Source organism: Gopherus evgoodei, chromosome 4 (assembly GCF_007399415.2).
Source record: "Gopherus evgoodei ecotype Sinaloan lineage chromosome 4, rGopEvg1_v1.p, whole genome shotgun sequence".
Taxonomy (NCBI): Eukaryota; Metazoa; Chordata; order Testudines; family Testudinidae; genus Gopherus; species Gopherus evgoodei.
This window is the reverse complement of record NC_044325.1, coordinates 144,120,636-144,138,865: the sequence shown is the minus strand read 5'-3', so window position 1 is coordinate 144,138,865 and position 18,230 is coordinate 144,120,636. Positions and strand designations below refer to the sequence as shown.

The following is an 18,230-nucleotide window of genomic DNA, read 5'->3' as shown; positions in this document are numbered from 1 at the left end:
GTTGGACATTCCTGCGGCACAGCCTAGCTTCACTAACGTATTATAGCATCATAGAATTAGGGCTGGAATTTGCCTCAGGAGCTCATGTTCTCACACGGAAAGCAAGCTTGACAATAGAAGTCAGGGTCATACCAAGCATAGTTGTGGACTTAGTGAGCTATTATTGACCTCTATTTATCACTGTAGCGGAGCACTTATTTGTTCTCACTGTTAAACTATAAAACATCAAAGTTTGTCTTTTTACACCTGTTGAAAGCAAGCCCATAACTGATGCAACTGAGAACCCCTCAAAACAATTTAAAGGAATGGTCTACATCGCCCCCCTTCAATTTTGCAATTTGGCTTTTTGGATTTAGAGAAATTAGAACTTCCCTTGCCCCATTCTTTTCCTTATTTTAAGCACAGGCAGAATAGTGTGTCGAGCTGGAGTGAGATTGTGTGATTGACATAGCAAAACAAAAATCAGTGGAGCCTTGCATTTTGTCATGAAGGCAGTCGGGCTCATTCTTCTTGTCGGTGGTGGCCTGGGCCAGTCACTGACTGGGATGTGTTTCCTACTTGCATTCGTCTTGCCCTACCCAGTGAAGGTCTCATTTTGCTCAAGGATAGCCACTGCCGGGGGAGGTTGTGCAGGCATAACTAAAGAATTATCTTCCTTAGCAACCTCTGATTAGAACAGAAGAGTTCTTATACTTCAATTCCCTGTACAATCATCTTTGCTTAGGCTACCCAGCCTCTTACGTGTCCACCCAAAGTTAACTGTAAAACAGAAAACTTGAAGGAAATTAAAAGGAACCATAACTTTAAAAAATCCTCCCATTGTTATCCAGGGCTTTCCAAACCCAAACCTGTAGTAACTTAACCTGTTTTCTCCAGGTAGAGTCAGGAATCAATGAGGGGACAGCACCTCCCTCTGATAAATGACTGATACAAACAAGAGTGCTTTCCCCCGAAGCTCCTTCTTTACTGAATCTCAAACACACACATATGTGCAAGAGCAATAGGTTTAGAGCAGGGGTCCCCAACGTGGTTTAGAGCATCCCAAACATAGTTACCCAAAGTCAGAAAGGGTTTCAAGTGATCAACAGCCGTGCTTCAGGGGCGGGGGGCGCTCCTTCCATCCAGCTGCTGGGGAGAAGATGTCAGTCTCTCTTCAAATAAAAGCTCCTCTGAACTGCTCCAAAGTGTATTTCTTTAAAGTTTTGTTGCTAACTCCTACCAGTCACCGTAGTAACGACTAGTGGGCCACCAATTCCCCTAGCTTCAGCAAATTGTTCCTTATCAGCAAAGCATTTCTAGTCATAATTCAATTTATGCCGGGGGCACTCAAAGCCAAGGTCGCCTATCCCCACACTCCCTTCCATTCTCATGCTCCATTAACAGTTCCATCCTCCCATTTGGATTAGCCAACCTGCAACCATGCAGCTATTTGGCCTAGGCTCTCAGAGTCCTAACAATATGGTATTTGCTTTTCTGCCAACAGTGGCTGGATACAAAATGGTTGCAGTAATGTCGAGTTTCATTCTCCCACAACACTACTTCTATCTGATTTTAATCCTACTACTGTTACTTGTAGCATAAATTATTGAGGGTGAAATTAAAGAAGACAGCTCAATACTTGCTTAATTTACTTTGTCATCTTTGTGGGTTCTCCCCTATCACAAGAACCAAATGCATTTAGATATCTGACAAAGAAATTCCACAGATACTCAGACTGTAAAACCACAGACCTTGGAAGTGGGACTCCAGAACCCATGTAACAACTGAAACTACTCTACATCTCTGCACATCCCTCTCTCATTGGCTAGATTTACACACACACACACACACACACACACACACTGAGGATCCTTCATTTGTTTTGCTCTTACTAAATCTTTCCATGGCATTATAGGTAAATAATGACTTCAGCTTCACAGAAATTCAAGTATCTTACAGTGGCTTTCTACAATTAAGGCAATATTGGTTTGAGATAGAGAAAGTGAAATATTAAGCTGAAAGCTTAAAAATGTTTTTATTTGCTCACCAAGATAATGGCTATTCTCAATATAAAGAGAAGAAATTAAAAGTCACCTGAAATAGAACACTCATGAATATCAGTTAACAGATCCCAGGAACAAGCCATACATATGGAAGCAGCAATTAATATCTTAGTTTATACCAAATATTATATTTGGAAATTAGCAGTAAGTGTACAGCATGGATGAGGCAACTGAGCTGCTCCCAGATTATCTAACATTGAAGGCAGGCAGGTTTTTCGGGGCTCTTTCATGTTTCAGACATGAAGAGAAAGGTGCTCTGATGAGATAAGTCCTTTGTAAAAATTTCATGGGAGCATCAGAATATCTGTTTGCATAGTTCTTCTGCAATCTTCAGGGATCTTAAGGGCTCTCTCATACGTGTCTAGGCTCCCCTCTAGTAAGCTGTACTGTCCAGTTTACCAGAAGACGACTAAGCCCATTTCAACTTCAAAGTGGAGGTGCAGCACACACTGGAAATAAGCATTAAATAGATAACATTGGAGTATTGTCATTCACAAATCAAAAGGTTGTACATAGTGAATAATGGGTCAGATATACCTTCTCACGGCATGGACTGTCATTTAACACCACCTAGCATAAAAGGACCCAACTTGGTTGTTGCCTTCAGGAGCTACTACAATTTAAAATGTTAAGCAAGGATTATCCTTGTGTATTAATCCACAGGACATTAGGTGCTTTTTGACCCAAGGACTAGTGGGAAGATGGAAAGGAAAGAAAGGTCCAGAAATAAGAGGTATGCCAGAAGAGATCCATTTAAAACATAAAGGTTAGGCATGTGTCCAAATTCAATTGAAGTCAGTCCACTAGATAATCTGTAAGAGCTTGGTGTGTATCTTAACTCAGCAGTTTACTAACTATGGGTCATGACCCCACTTGAGGTCATACCATCAGCAGTTGGGTCACAATCCCATGTGCGGAGGACTCCATTTACTCTACTAAATAGCATCCCCTATGCTGTCTGGGATCACTGGAGCAATCAAGTCTGAAAATGGGGTCATGCAGGCAACACAGTTTGGGGACCACCAAATTAACTCAGTGATTTTTTCTTTAACTTTGATTTCCATCCATTACAAAATTTACTTTACACAAATTTCATGGAGGCAGTAAACATGCCTTTTAGTTTTATCAAGGGAAAGGATGATCATGTGACAAATCAGGGTTTTATAATTCAGGACCACATCCATGGTCTTCATACTAACAAATCTAAGTAACAGGATTACAACTCCACACATCAAATAATCTGGATGACACTCAAAGAATGCATTAGAAGTGCATGGTTTGCCCACTATGCTACACAACTGGTAGTGAGTTTAGACCTTTACAGTCTACAAACCCATGAGCTCTGTGGCTAGGACCTAACATATGATGCAGCTTCTCTAAGCAGGGCTAAAAATATAGGCCCTCTCTGAAAATCTACTCAAGCCACTCCTAACTTGTTTCGTTTACTCTGGGAATTTGCTTTCAGATGTGTAGAGAGAGAAAACAAATTGCTCTTGGAGGATGAATAAAGATAACCCAGAACGTTTGGGGAAAATACTGGTGTGACCAAAATCGGCAAGAGGTCTCAACATCCGCCTGTGCATGGAGCAAGATCAAAGAACGTTTTACTGTTTTCCCCCCAGGAAGTTGGGGGGCTGGTATTTCCAGATTGGCATAACCGTTGAGCTAGGCTTTGCAAAGGAGAAACATATCAAGTATATGGTGAAAGCGTGGTCCTGAGGCTGGCCCACATTAGGAATTTACACCAGCAGAGCTATGTTTCAGGGCCACGGATTTCTCACACTTGAGACACGCAGCTGGGCTGACCTAACCCCTGGTGTGGATAGTAGTAAACTGATGGAAGAGTTCTCCTGCTGACCTAGCTACTGCCTCCTGCAGAGTTGGATTACCTACGTGGATGGGAGAACCTCTCTCGTCGGCATAAGTAGCGTCTACACTAAGCGGCGCGCTTGCAGACCTTCAGCCGTGCCACTGTAGCAGTTTATATAGTGTAGTCATACCCTGGTCTGAGATGTGTCTTAGAACTTTAAAGTATGGAAGGCAAAAAAATGCAGGCACTAGGAGAGGCAGAATTGCTCCCAAGAAGTTATTTATGGCGGATCAGCTGTTCTATAAAGCTTAAGCTTCCAACAAGGTCAGTTTTAAAAAGATATTTATTGAGCTGTTTAAGCTAAAAGAACCAATTTCCTCACATTTAGGTGCTTGCCTAGTAATTAATACTTTTCCTGGTGCATGACAGTAGAATGAGAGGCAAATACTAAATGCTAGTCGCCTTTGCATTCAGGCCAGGCCAACTCCGCAGTACATTGTTTTTTTCATGGAACAATAAATGGATCCTCTTCAAAGAAAGACAAAGCACGGTCACATCTATGTTGCTGCAGAGGCACAGGCAAAGCTTTCGACATTTCTGCCATCTATTCCATTAAGGATAGCAGGAGTCTAAAGTAAAAGAGGAATTATTATATTTAATATTAAACAAAAAAGTTTCAGTTAAAAAGTAAATTACTTAAAAGGCTTGTTGTTATTTGTCCCAAATACCAAGAGGGAAAGGTACTTAGCAATTTGTTAGTGTAATTACCACTGTATTTTAGAAAGATCTGAGGCATTAACTCTGCCAGATATTGGACACAGTTCTCAAGTTTTGCCTCAACCTTTCTCCAGCACTGCTCATTGCCTCAGTCTCCAGGCTGACAGCACAAACCTTGAGACACTGCCTCCAAGCACATACCTCCCTTACATGAGACACAGGTCAATACAGCTGCTTGACCTGCATCCTCGGGGGACAGCATTAAGCTCCTCAAGTGTTCCAGCAGCATAAAGCTAAGCTGGAACTTTTCCAATAGCACAACTGGTACTAGACCAGACACCAGGCTGTGAATTTTTACAGATCCTCCCTCCTCAAGAAGGGTCCAAAAGTTTTTGTTTGTTTGGGTTTTTTTGGAAGTTTACAGAGAGCTCACTGGGAAAATAAATTTAAGATTTTTTTCATTCCAAAGGAACTTAGATTTCAAGCATGTAGTCAGAGTTAGGGGAAGGAAGGACTTTACCCATAAGGGTTACTAGTCTTTCACTCCTTGAAAAACAAACAAACAATCTATGCTACTTCTAATCTCAGCTCCATACCAAAGCCAACATCTCTGGGCACCAGCTTGTTTTAAAGCCATTAGATTGGCAAGCTGAAAGCACCTTATTCCACACAACTTTTGCTTCCAGACACATTTGGGAAGAAATGGTCCAATTAACTTATACCTGAATAAAGAAGAATAAAAATCATATTTATCTGCTTCCTTGATTACTTGTCCAATAGTCCAGAAATTTGGACTGCATTTCTGGCCATAAAAAGTAACTGTTGGCCTATCAGTACTAGCATGACTGGGGAACATTACATAGCAAGAAACAACTCACGCTACAGCAGTAGGCAAAATCCTTCATCATTGTTCTATTGAGCTCAGCGGAGCTATGACTGTTTACATCAACTCAGGACTGGGCCCCAAGAAGCTTTGGAATCCCTTTTAGTATCTTTCTTGTTTCCTTGTATAAATAAGATTCTCTATGATCTTTTTCAACTCGAGAGCTAGGCAGTACAGATTCTCCCATCAAGCCAAGATTTTAGCAACCTAAACTTCAGTAGACCCAAAATCCAGAAACCCTGCACTAAAACTTGGGACAGAGCTGGGTTCTTGTTTGAAGTGTGGAAGGCCGGGAATCACAGCCCATCCTTGGTCAAGTTCAGTTTCAAAGTTCTGCCTATGAGCATTTGGTTCTGTAGCACAAACCTTGAGTAAGTTTGAAATTACCCTTTGATGCTCAGTTTCCAGAGTCAGCCAGCAGCTCTTAGTCATTCGCCACAGCCTGATACTCTCCCTTCTTCATGGGTGAAATCCACTCTTGCACCGAATTGGAAATCTGTTATAGCAGCAGTTCTGCCATGCTCTTGTTCTCCTGGATAGCAAAGATCTCGCTAGTATAGAAGGAGATTAATATTAGGCCATAGCCTCATTGTCCATGGAGAAAAACAGGTTTTTGATGTGTATCGTATAAAGTTCTCTTGCTTTTGGATCATTATAAGGGGTCAATTGGGCTCTCCTTTTTATCCTCTTATAATAGAATAAGGAGACATCCAGTGAATTGAAGACAAAACATTTAAAACAGAAAGATATTTCAAGATGTTAAGATCAGTGCAGCCAGGACTGAACTCTGACCCAGCTGCTAAATGGAAGACTATATTAACTGCACAAGAATGTCTTGTAGAGATCAATTGAAACAGAAAAGGAAAAAGACTCACTTCCACAGAACCCTGGGACTTCTGACCATTTTAAGTTTTGAAAGCACGTGGCGCTGGGTAATACTCCAGAGATTCCCATGTAACTTTGGCGGCAAATAGATCTTTCATTTGTTCTGACAGAACAATAGTTCCGATTAACGTACAGGGGTACAGCAAATCTGAACAGTGGTGGAGTAATCCAATTATCTAACAATAAAGAAAAACATGTGAGAACCAAAAGCTTTAGCTGTAAGCCAAGGCATGAAAATTCACTTCCTCCCTCTAGTCTGCCAGAACCCAGATTTAGTGACCTTCAAGATATGGCACAAGACTCACCTCGCGTCCTCAGGTCACCACTGGGAAATGAGGAAGAACGGGAGGAAGTGATGGTGAAATATTTGTTTTGAAATTGTGATACATAATATGGTCTGCTTTTTATTTTCTTTTTCAGATGCTGCTCGGGTACCATGTTACTGGATGTATTATAAGAACCTAAATAGAATAAAATGGACTAAAGTTGGTATTTTTAATCTCTGCTCAGTTTTGATAGGAACAATCACAGATACAAATTTATTTGAGCATAAGCTTTCATGGGCTACAGCCCACTTCATTGGATGCAAGGTTAATGCATCGGATGCATCCGATGAAGTGAGCTGTAGCCCAGAAAGCTTATCCTCAAGTAAATGTGTTAGTCTCTAAAGTGCCACAAGTACTCCTGTTCTTTTTGCGGATACAGACTAACACGGCTGCTACTCTGAAATATATCAAAGAAGATTACGTCTAATCAAAGTACATTATAGGATTCCTAACAAAAAATAATTAATTTTCTAGCAGTTAAACAGCTACCACCAAATCACACTCTTCTTTATTCTTATTCAACTATTGAGGGAATGTTACTGTGTATTGATAGCAATATAGTTCTGCAGCATGTGTAGGGTATCAGCTCTACTGGCTTCAGTGAAGCTACAATCATTTATACTAGCTAAGAATCTGTCCCAAAGCAAATATCTTCTCTTAAAAACTGTTCTAACCTCTGTCCTTGCACTTCCAGACCTTATCTCATTCTGAACCCATTTATCAGCATATTACTGACCCCCAACAGCACCAGTTAAACCCCTCCTATATTCTTTACCCATCATCTTATGTTCAAAGCCATACATTTGGTAAACTACCAGAAAATACAACTGTAAGACATGCTTAGGAGTCAGATAACCAAGTTCTCTCCCAAAATTTCACAGCAGTGTTACCACTAACATTTTCAAAAATTATACAAGTTAGATCATGGAAATAATGAATAAAAATGTAGTGTACAGTGTGAAATTGTGGAAACTACATCTTTAAACAAACCAATTTTCTTTCAACTCACCTGAGAAAGTACCACTTGTTTCATTTCCTTTTAATAGGACACGTGCAGTTGTGTCTACAGCAAAAGGAGGGATAAAAAAAAATTCAAAAGTGTTACATTATTCTTTTATGAACAGCCCCTCAGTGATGGTTTCCTAAATATCAGTGCATATTAAGATGAAACATTTAAAAATACATTAACAAAGTTGGCCATGCAACTTAAACTTAAGTTATTTTGTGCCTAGCAATAATAGTTTTACCTGGTGCAAAAAAGTAGCAGAGGAAGACACTAAACACACATTACTCACCTTTGCATTTAGGAGCAGGTCCACTCCAGATTCCACTTGTTTTATCTTTTGTTGTACAATAAATGGAGGCAGCTCCAATAAGCTGGAACCCACGGTCACATCTGTAAGTTACTGTTGAGTTATAAGCAAAATTTTCTACACCCCTGCCATCATACATTCCATTGGCAATGTAAGGAGGGGAAGAACAAGTAATCGCTGTAGGAAAACAAAAGGTCATGACTATGAATGTTTGAGTGTTGTTGTAGTTGTGTTAGTCTCAGGATATGGGAGAGACGAGATGGGTGAGAGAATATTGAGAGCCCTATGTGGCTTGAAAGCTTATCTTTCACCAACAGAAGTTGGTCCTAAAGAGATGATCTCACCAACCTGGTCTCATTAAAATTAATACAAAGTTTCAGTTAAGAGTGCAAACATTAACTTAACAAAAAGTTTATCTAAGATCCCTAAAAGAAGAAAAACATTTAGCCATTTGAAAATGTAGTTAGTACTGTATGTTAACCAAATCTGAGAGAGTTTCCTCCCTCCGATTTGGAAGTCTTCCCTTCTTTCAAGCTTTACTCCACCCTCTTCTAAATGTTATGATGCAAACTGGCACTGGTCCTCATGACATAGGACCCTGGCAAACTCTCTCACCAGAGCACATCCAGTCCCAAACATTACTCATAGGAAAGGATGGTTTTGTGATCTTGGGAAAACAGTGGTAAGGTCTTCAAGTATTCCACAATAGGAAAATGAAAACATTTCTCATAGCAACAGCATGGCTGACACACCCTCCACATAAGTGTCCAAAGCAGGAGAGAGGCAAACTGTGAGAGGTTTTAGATTGAGTTCGACTCCAAAGAAACCTCAGACTTAGGTGTATAGGGAAAGTTGGATGAATATTACCTCGGCAAGCTGGAAGTTCACTCCATTCAACTTCATCTCCCTTAAGCACACAATGAATGAAAGGCCGCCCAATTAATTTGTACCTAAACAAAACATAAAAAAGAAAAACAAACAAACAAAAAAAAAAGAGTATCAAGTTTCTTACCTAGTTCATTGATTGCTTGTGTAACTGTCTGGCAATTTGGAATATTGATTCTTTCAGCTTACAGGTGGCGACTTATGACCTGGGTGAAGCCTTGTTATGGGTTGAGTTAAAACCTCATTGAGAGATTGATGGGTATCAATGTACCCTTCCGTTAATAAAAAGAACGAGGGGTACTTGTGGCACCTTAGAGACTAACAAATTTATTTGGGCATAAGCTTCTAAGGTGCCACAAGTACTCCTCGTTCTTTTTGCTGATACAGATTAACAGGACTAACACTCTGAAACCTTCCCAAAATAATTGTGAGAAGTCCATCACAATGCCCCACCTGAAAACAGAGATAACGTGAACCCACTCAGGAGTTGTGCACTCTGTGGGTGGAAGGGATTTTGCTGAAAGATGTTTTTGTTTTTGTTTTCCTGTCAAGGGTCACAAGGCAGAATAGAACCAGGGAGACTGAGAGAACCTGAACAAAGCCAAGCAGAAGCTTGTAAGCATGGTGTGACCTTGAAAGAAACTTAGAGATTGTGGGTCAAGGGTGCTGGATGAAAAGAAGCTTGGGCATGTAAGCTAAAAAAATCTACTCCTTTGCCTTTGGTTTCTTCTGCATTTGGAGAAGCGGGACTTTCTACATTCCTTGCAAATAAGCAAGGCTACATCAAAGAAAATACCAGATTCCACGATCAATTCCTACTCCCAACTGGAATATCACCAGGGCCCTGAACTTTGACTAGCCACTTGGTCAAAAAGGGGCAACAGACATTGAATAAGATCATTCCTGCTGTGAAAATACCAGCAGGATCAAGGCACATGGAGTAGTAAAAGGCAATTGAAGCAAGCAAATAGGTGGATACAACATGCTCTCTGCAAGCTTAATAGGTCCATACTGAATCAGACACTTGGGAAAAGTCATTAATCCTCTGCACAGCAAAATGGGGGATTCTCTCCCCTCTAACTCACACATTGTAGTGATCCTTACTTCTTCCATTGCTAGAGAAGGCAGAAAGAGTCCTTAAACCAGTCCCAGTTACTCAGTGTGATGAATCCCCAAAGGGCTAGGAATTTTAGATACTGTCAGACTGTTCAGAGTGCTTTCACACATGAAAGGATTTAGACTTGCATGCTACAAGCCGACAACTACCGTTGTGGTCCCATCCGGTGGAACCGTTCTGAAATGGAACAACCTGGCATTCTACACCTTTGGTAACTGCCTTCTTATCCGGGGTAGTCAAGAATTAAAAATAAATACTGTCCACTCTGACCATACACTTCACTCTGAAAGTCAGTGGTTCAGCCTAAGCATCTCTAGGCTGCCACAGGGGGAGTCAAGAGAGGCAGTTTTCCCCAGGCCCCCCCCTTAAGAGGGCCCCCAAACTGCAGGATGTTGCAAGCTCAGCACACCAGGTTGCAGTGCAATGACAGAGAGGCAACAGGGCCAAACCTGAGCAGTGCTGCAACGTCATGTGCCAGGTCTCAATACCCAGAGCTGGTCCCAGCCTGACAGGACAGGAGCCACTCCAGTGGGCTCACTCCTGCCTCATTCCCCACCACGGCAGTAATTTATTTTTGGAAGGGTGGGAAGCCTCAGTTCCAGATTTTGCCCCAGGCCGTCCAACGTCTGTGCAGCCCTGGCTACCCCTCCTCTGTCAGCAGCATTCCATTTCCAAGAGTGTGTGACCTTTAAAAGATGCTTGCATAGAAATTAGTGAATGGGGTATGCGGCCACACAGCCTTCCCTACCATCTTTCCTCTAGCACTATGGGAAAAGGCAATATCTATACTACAGGGACTATACAAACGTAGCTACACCTGCAGAACACTACAGCGTACATGCAGCCTACTGCCTTTCTGTCACTGTAGAAACACCGCATCCCAGAGGGACAGTCCTAGGTTGACTGACACATTCTTCTATGGATCTAGCTGCATTTACACCAGGGGTTATGTCAGCATAGCTATGGTGCTCAGAGGGGTGGATTTTTCACACCCTGAGTGCCATACCTATGTCAATCTATATTAAGCTGAGACCAGGCCTAACCATGTGTGTTTGGAGTTAGGGAGTGTTAAGGTTTTAATAGGAAAGAGACAAAGAACAGTTTTTGGTACAGAATTGTTTTTCGTTTCGCAACTAAAGATCTTTTCCAGTTCTCTAAACCCTGATTAAAACCATGCATGCAAAATTTGAACCAAGTTACAGACTGATGGAAAGCGTGGTTCATACAAGTGCTTTGTAGCTGCAAAGACAACTGACAGACCAGGGCTGGTGCTTCCACTAGGTAACCCCAGGCAGTCGCCTAGGGCACCAGCATTCGGGGGGCGGCATTTTGTGCGCGCCCCACGGGAGCTTGCGGTTCCGCTCCCGTCACGCCACCAAAGAATGACCTTCTGCCGACGTGCCGCGGAAAACAGAGGCAGGCAGTTGAGCAGCTAAATGACTGCCGCTGTCACCTGCAGCATTTCGGCGGAAGGTCCTTCTTCGGCAGCGCGATGGGAGTGGAACCAGAAGCTCCTGCGTGCCCCGTGGGGAGTGCACAGAATGCTGCCCCCCGAATTCTGTCTTGGGTGCCAGACCAATTTTACTGGGGTAGTTTTTTCAAACAGAAACTTGAACACCCTACACCTTCTATGCAGTACTTCCTTAAAAAAAAAAAAAAAATGAAAAAACCCAATCATTTTATGCTCACCTATTTGTCTAGACACATACCATAATTTGGATCTACTTTCTACTGTGTATAAAAGCTTAAAAATATTTGTGCCAATTTTAGTTTGTGATAGAAGTTACACGTAGGCCTGAATCACATCCAGGGCCCATGCGACAAAATTTAGGGCATCCCACAAATATTTCAACCAGGTAATGTTCTTCCCACCAGAAGCCAGGCCACTGAGAATCTACCTCACCACTTACTGGACAACTCCACCTGAGAACATTTGCATTCCATGTGGAAAGATAAGGGGTGGTTCTTGGCATTTTGCCGCCCCAAGCACGGCAGGTAGGCAGCCTTCGGCGACTTGCCTGCCGAGAGTCCGCTGATCCCGCAGCTTCAGTGGACCTCCCGCAGGCATGCCGGAGGCTCCACCAAAGCTGCGGGACCAGCAGACCCTCCGCAGGCAAGCCGCCGAAGGCAGCCTGCCTGCTGCCCTCGCAGCGACTGGCAGAGCGCCCCCCGTGGCTTGCCGCCCCAAGCACGCTCTTGGCGTGCTGTGGCCTGGAGCCACCCCGGGAAAGATTTAAGTTCAAGCCCAGCTGCATGTGAACTGGGACATACTGGGCCTGATTTTATACTTGTTATAGACTGTGGCACTACATAACACATCTGGACAGGATCTGGTGTTCACTGAACTATACTGGGTGCAAAAAGTAAAGACACCACAGCAAATTTCTATTCTCCTTCCTCTACACACAGCTGGGACTTCTTCCCATTTCTACTTCATCTTCAAAATGGGGAGGGTGGAGTCAGAATCCATACTACTAAACTATCTGAAAGCTCTACTTCCAAATGAGAGCTCACCCCAAAGCTGCAGTTGATACCACTACCTCTAAGTATGGTTTTGAAGTTAGACCATGCCTTATTTTGCAGTTAGCCAGCAATTGTACAACAAAGTTCTGTGAAATAACTACCAGAGGCACCTTGACACTCACCCATCTTCACAGAGGAAGTCTATTTTTGCACCATACAGAAATTCTGTTTTATGAACAGCTCTGCCATGGAATACTTCTCCTGGATGACCACATGATTTCCCTAATAGAGACCAAGGCTAGTATTTAGCATTAACTTGTGTTGTCATGAGGGAAACAGAAGAGCTAACAACAACATACTTAGGAAGGCTATAGCTGCATGCCCACTCAGATCACTTTATATAGTAAGTGTCACACCAAACCAGATCACAGGATCTTTTAGTCCAGTACCGTCTCTCTGACAGCGGCTTCGGACACATGTGTAAAACCCACACAGGGCTCAGTCGTACCCCAGTAGCAACTGAAGGTGCTCAACCCCTGGCAGGCTGTACCCTGCACAGATGTCCAGACCAAAAGGGGTAATTATGCAATAAATTGCCCACTGGAGCCAGGGGTGGAGAGTGGGAAGGACAGTTTTATCAAAACCCCCACAGTTAATGGTTGACTTATGTTCCAAAAATATAATACCCATGATGTCTTTTTATCCTTATTTATGCATGTTAAGTGTGCAACCCCCTTTGTGTTTAATCCCACAGAATTCTTTGATTTACTCTTTAGTGGCAGTAAGTTCCACAGGTTACCAAGCATTGTGGAAAAAAATACTCCATTCATGTCATCCATTTTAATGAAGACAGACAAGAAACCTCTCATAATCCTCAGGGAAGTTCAATGGCAGAAATTTCTCCTTCCCCCTACAATAAGTCATTTACCAGGGTTATTCTAGTCGAAATGTACTGTATTAGAAATTTACTTTCATATGAAATTCAAATCAGACATAATGTATTCATATAGCCAGTGATACCCTGGTACTCGATCTTCACCAGTCAGTTTTAAGAACAACTAAATATTCCATGGAAATACAGCTATTGCAATTTATCCTAGGCAAAAACATGGCTAAACAGCCCTTCAAACTAAATATCAATTAAGCTAGCAAACTGGGAACCAGCTGCCTACTAGTCCTAATTGTGAAAGATGTTTTCAGATCAAGTGAGACAGAAAAGTAACAAAAAAAGATACTCACTTCTACAAAACTCAGGGGCTTCTGACCATGTTAAGTTGTCAAGACAAGTACTAACAAGAAGCATTTCTGTGATGTTCTCATACCCTGGGCGACAAGTATATCTCACAGTGATCCCAGCAGGATAGTAATTCTTCATCTCATCTTCCTTATTTAAGGCAGCAAACTTTAACCTTGTTGGGACATCACAGCTACCTAGCAGTAGAGACATGCATTAGATCTGAAAGGTTTGGCTATGAAGACAGGTATAGAAACAGTCTGTTGTAACAACAGACCAAAACTCAATGTTTGGAAAACAAATTATTCCCTTAGCAGTACTTTAAGGAGGTTACTAACAATCACATTTGGATACCCTTTGTTAAATAGACCCTATGCTGAATGGGCCCTCAATGGAAAACTTTTTATTGTATTCTAATTTTTGAAAATTGGTATTCCATTGGTAAGTATAATACTTAATTAACTGCAATATTTGATTAACTGGTACCCCCCATACCCCCAACATGCTGGATAGCAAAGCTTTTACTGTATTATAAATCCAGGAAATTCAGAGTTAAGGTTACTCTACCCTAGGGTGACCAGATGTCCCGATTTTATAGGGACAGTCCCGATTTTGAGGTCTTTTTCTTGTATAGGCTACTATTACCTCCCACCCCCCGTCCCGATTTTTCACACTTGCTGTCTGGTCACTCTACTCTTACCATCTCCCCAAAAGCATGTTAGGCCACCCAAACAACCCCAGTAGTGATGCCAAGAAATAAGCATATAACTAGGATTCATGCATTTCAATGTTTGTAGGCCCAGACTAGAAGAAAGCCGTTAAACATAATATAAATGTTTTCCCTTCCCTTTAGGTATCATTACAGGGCAGAGCTAATTTTGACTATACTACTACATAGGAAAGGTCTTATCTTTTCATAAGTGAAAGGCAGCCCAAGGAACTTCAGTCCAGAGAAATAAAATACTTACGACCACAAAACTCATTGATGTTTGACCATTGCGAGTTTGAAAGGCACACTACAGTGTCTGACTTTCCAGGGATTTTTAAAAAGCCATCACGGCACTTGTATGTAACTTGTGTGTTAACAGGGAAGCCCTCTATCCAATCCATATCAGAGGGGATAGCATAATTCAGCTTTGGCAGGGGTCCACAGTCACCTGTGGACAGAACAAAAGCCCGTTTTAACCGAACATATTTATTCTAGTAGCTTTGCACACCAGAAGGATCCTGAAGCCACCAGATGCATGTGAGAAGAGAGAGCTGCGACAGACCAGGTGAGCCCACCAGGGAGATTACTCCGATTTCCCAGACCCACCCACCTCGGGGGTTTAAATTGGGAACTGAAGACGGTGGCCGGCAGCAATAGCCACACAGCTGGGAAACACAGGAGGCATAAATCACGGCCAAACCTCCCAGGCATTTTCCCCATGGTAGGAACTCCGGAGAACGAGGGAACCCCGGGGGCAGGCGGCAGTCCCCGGGCTGAGTGCACCGGGGAAGGGGCTCGGGGGGACCCAGCGCACAGAGCAGGCAGAGAGACTCCCCTTTGCCTGGAAGGGACCCCCCCAGTGACAGGAGGGGCCAACCCACGGGCTGAAGCGCAGCCCTGGACCCGGGCGGCCCCTCGCTCTTGCCCTGCCTCCCCCCACCGGCACTATCCGCAGTCCCCGGCCCCGGGAAGCCCCGCCCTGCACGGCGCATGGAGGCGCTTTGCCGAGCCCCCTCGCAACTCACTGCGAGTCCCAGGCAGCAGCAGAGCCAGAAGCCCCAGGGCCAGCGCGGGGCCGGGGAGCCCCGGGGACATGGCGAGGACAGGCACGGAGCTCCGAGCCGCAGCCGGCGCCGTGCTGAGCACAAGTGAGAAAGAAGGGGGCGGGGTCAGGATACAAGGGGCGGGGCCTGAACAATGCCAGGACTGGTTGGAGGCGGGGTCAGGAGATAAGGGGCGGGGCCTGAATAGCGCTGAGAATGGTTGGAGGCGGGGTCAGGAGACAAGGGGCGGGGCCTGAACAATGCCAGGACTGGTTGGAGGCGGGGTCAGGAGAGAAGGGGCGGGGCCTGAACAATGCCAGGACCGGTTGGAGGCGGGGTCTGGAGACAAGGGGCGGGGCTGGCTCAGTCTGAAGCCAGTTGCTCACAGCAAACACAAACGGGAGGTTATGCCTAAAGTCACCGTTAACACAAGCGGCAAAGGAACTGAAATACCAAAACACACACCCTTGGGCTTTATTTTCGAAAGAGCTCAGCATGGTGAATAGCATTGTGAAGACTTGAACATCTGTCCTCACTGCAGATTTTTTTTTTCCATTGGAGCATGCAAACATTTGGCAGAGATATGAGAAAAGAAGCTTTATATAATGTGTGTGTTACAGGCTCAGAAACTGGATTATCTAATTTAGCAAGGGACAGGGATGGGCAATAAACATTCATGTTTTGATATTGTGTTTCCTTTGGCAAAATTGCAAATTGGCAAAATAAACTGAGAACTCAGCAACGTGGCCACAGACACACAAGCAGGGCTGGCTTTAGGAAGTGCGGGGTCCAATTTGAACAGTTTCGACAGGGCCCCAGCAGGGATGACTATGAAAAAAAAAACTACATGTAATAAAACATGTGGGGCTTGTGCTCACCAGGTGGTGCTCTGAGTCTTCAGCGGCGGGTCTTTCACTCTCTCCAGGTCTTCGACGGCACTGAAGGACTCACCGCCGAAGTGCTACTGAAGACCCGGAGTGCCGCCAGGTGAGTAAAAGTTAAAAAGGCACCTCTAGCCAAGGAAGAGATTCTCACTGGGCGCGGGGCCCTCTTAGGCTCAGGGCCCAATTCTGGGGAATTGGTGGAATAGGCCTAAAGCTGGCCCTGCTGCTACCTGTGCTGTATTGGTGTTGAGGATAAATGAAGAACTTCACTCTCCAGAGTTGTCTGTGCACATTTCAATAGCGAGGAACAGATCGCCCACTTTGCATTCCTCTCCATCTCTTCTGTTCCAGGCTGCTTCCTAACCATGACCCAATGGCTAGATACCACAGTGATGAGAGTTGTATAAATATCCAGGACAGATGAACAGAAAAGCTCTCTTTTCACATATTGCTCAGTGGAAGATGCTCTCTAAAACATCCAGGTGGCTGCCATTCAGGGTCATGCATTTGGTCAGTGATGTTACTACTACTACTAAATATTCAAACCAATTTACATAAGCATGCACATTTTAAATTTCAGAGCACACACAGTATGTTATTTTCATCAGAGATAACTTTTAACCCTCTCTTTTCTCACTGATCTTTCACTGCCAAGAGTGCAAGTAGCACAATTTTTAACAGGAATAAACCCTAGTAATCAACCCCAGCTGTGTTATAGGCTAGACATTGAATCCCTCTGTATAACCACATTCACTCTTTAAATTAAAAGGTCTAGAAGATTAGTCTCTGGAGTTGCTCACAGTGTAATTGTAACACTAACAGACACCGAATGTCAGCAGACAGAATTGAATATGGGACCTTAGTGCAGGAGCTGCCTACTGTATGAGCTAAAGGCCAACTGGCTGTTACGTAAGGCTGTAGAGCACATGCATTTTATCTCTCTTTAAGTGGTCTTGGTACCACTAGATAGGACAGAACACCACACCCAGAAAGTGTGTGGGTTACATAATGTATTACTCACCTTGAGAAATGGTGATTAGAGGCCCAGGCTGACTTGGTTCATGCCACCTAAATGGATCGCTAGTGAATGGCCTCAACTGGTCCTTGTCTACAGACAAAAGCTCAGGTTAGAGGAGTAACAGAGAGAGATGCAATAGATTAAGTCAAATTAAATCCTAAGTCCCTTCCTGGTGGCAGAGACTGGTTTGGGGCAGAGAGGGCTTCTCCAGAGTATGGGGGGAACAGGCAGCTAGTGTCACCCAAAAGTAGGCTAGGCAGCCAGAGTTGCACTGATTCAGCACAGCCAAGCACCAGCTTCTAAGGAGCTCCTAATGCAGAGTTCAGCTGCTTTCTGTCCCTTGTCCCCATCTGACACCTTCCTGGAAATACAATTTGCTGTACCCTGTGAGAGTATGATGCCCCCTTAGAGCTCAGTAGCTCACAAAGCTACAATTTTGAGGTGGAGGGAACTTCTGGACCTATATGTTACTTCTCTGCAGCTTTCTTTCAATCGGCGCCTTTATACAGCCACCGATTCTCAGTGGAAGGGGATGTAGCACTTACTTTTCTGGCCAACACAGCGTTGGCAGTTACCAAAGGATCCTTTCTACTCAGGCGCGGCTCCAGGTCCCAGCACGCCAAGTGCGTGCTTGAGGCGGCAAGCGGCGGGGGGCGCTCTGCCGGCGCCGCAAGGGCGGCAGGCAGGCTGCCTTCGGCGGCTTGCCTATGGAGGGTCTGCTGGTCCCACGGCTTCGGTGGACCTCCCGCAGTCCGCTGAAGCCACGGGACCAGTGGATCCTCCGCAGGCAAACCGCTGGAGGCAGCCTGCCTGCCGTGCTTGGGGTGACAAAATCCCTAGAGCTGCCCATGTTTCTACTCATTCTCTGGGTGAAACTCATCTTTTTGGGGAGGAATAGCTC

At 44.0% G+C, this 18,230-nt stretch overlaps 1 protein-coding gene across 1 annotated transcript; it reads right to left on the bottom strand.

The window, feature by feature from the left end:
• Positions 1-2,027: 2,027 nt before the first annotated feature.
• On the bottom strand, positions 2,028-15,479 carry LOC115651275 (complement decay-accelerating factor-like). Its single transcript, XM_030562213.1, has 10 exons — positions 15,410-15,479; positions 14,644-14,832; positions 13,681-13,872; positions 12,624-12,723; positions 8,844-8,926; positions 7,959-8,153; positions 7,673-7,726; positions 6,643-6,798; positions 6,328-6,513; positions 2,028-2,491 (listed from the first exon to the last, which is right to left on the bottom strand). Exons 1-10 carry the CDS (start codon positions 15,477-15,479, stop codon positions 2,469-2,471), a joined length of 1,248 nt encoding a protein of 415 aa, XP_030418073.1. The 3' UTR covers positions 2,028-2,468.
• Positions 15,480-18,230: the final 2,751 nt, after the last annotated feature.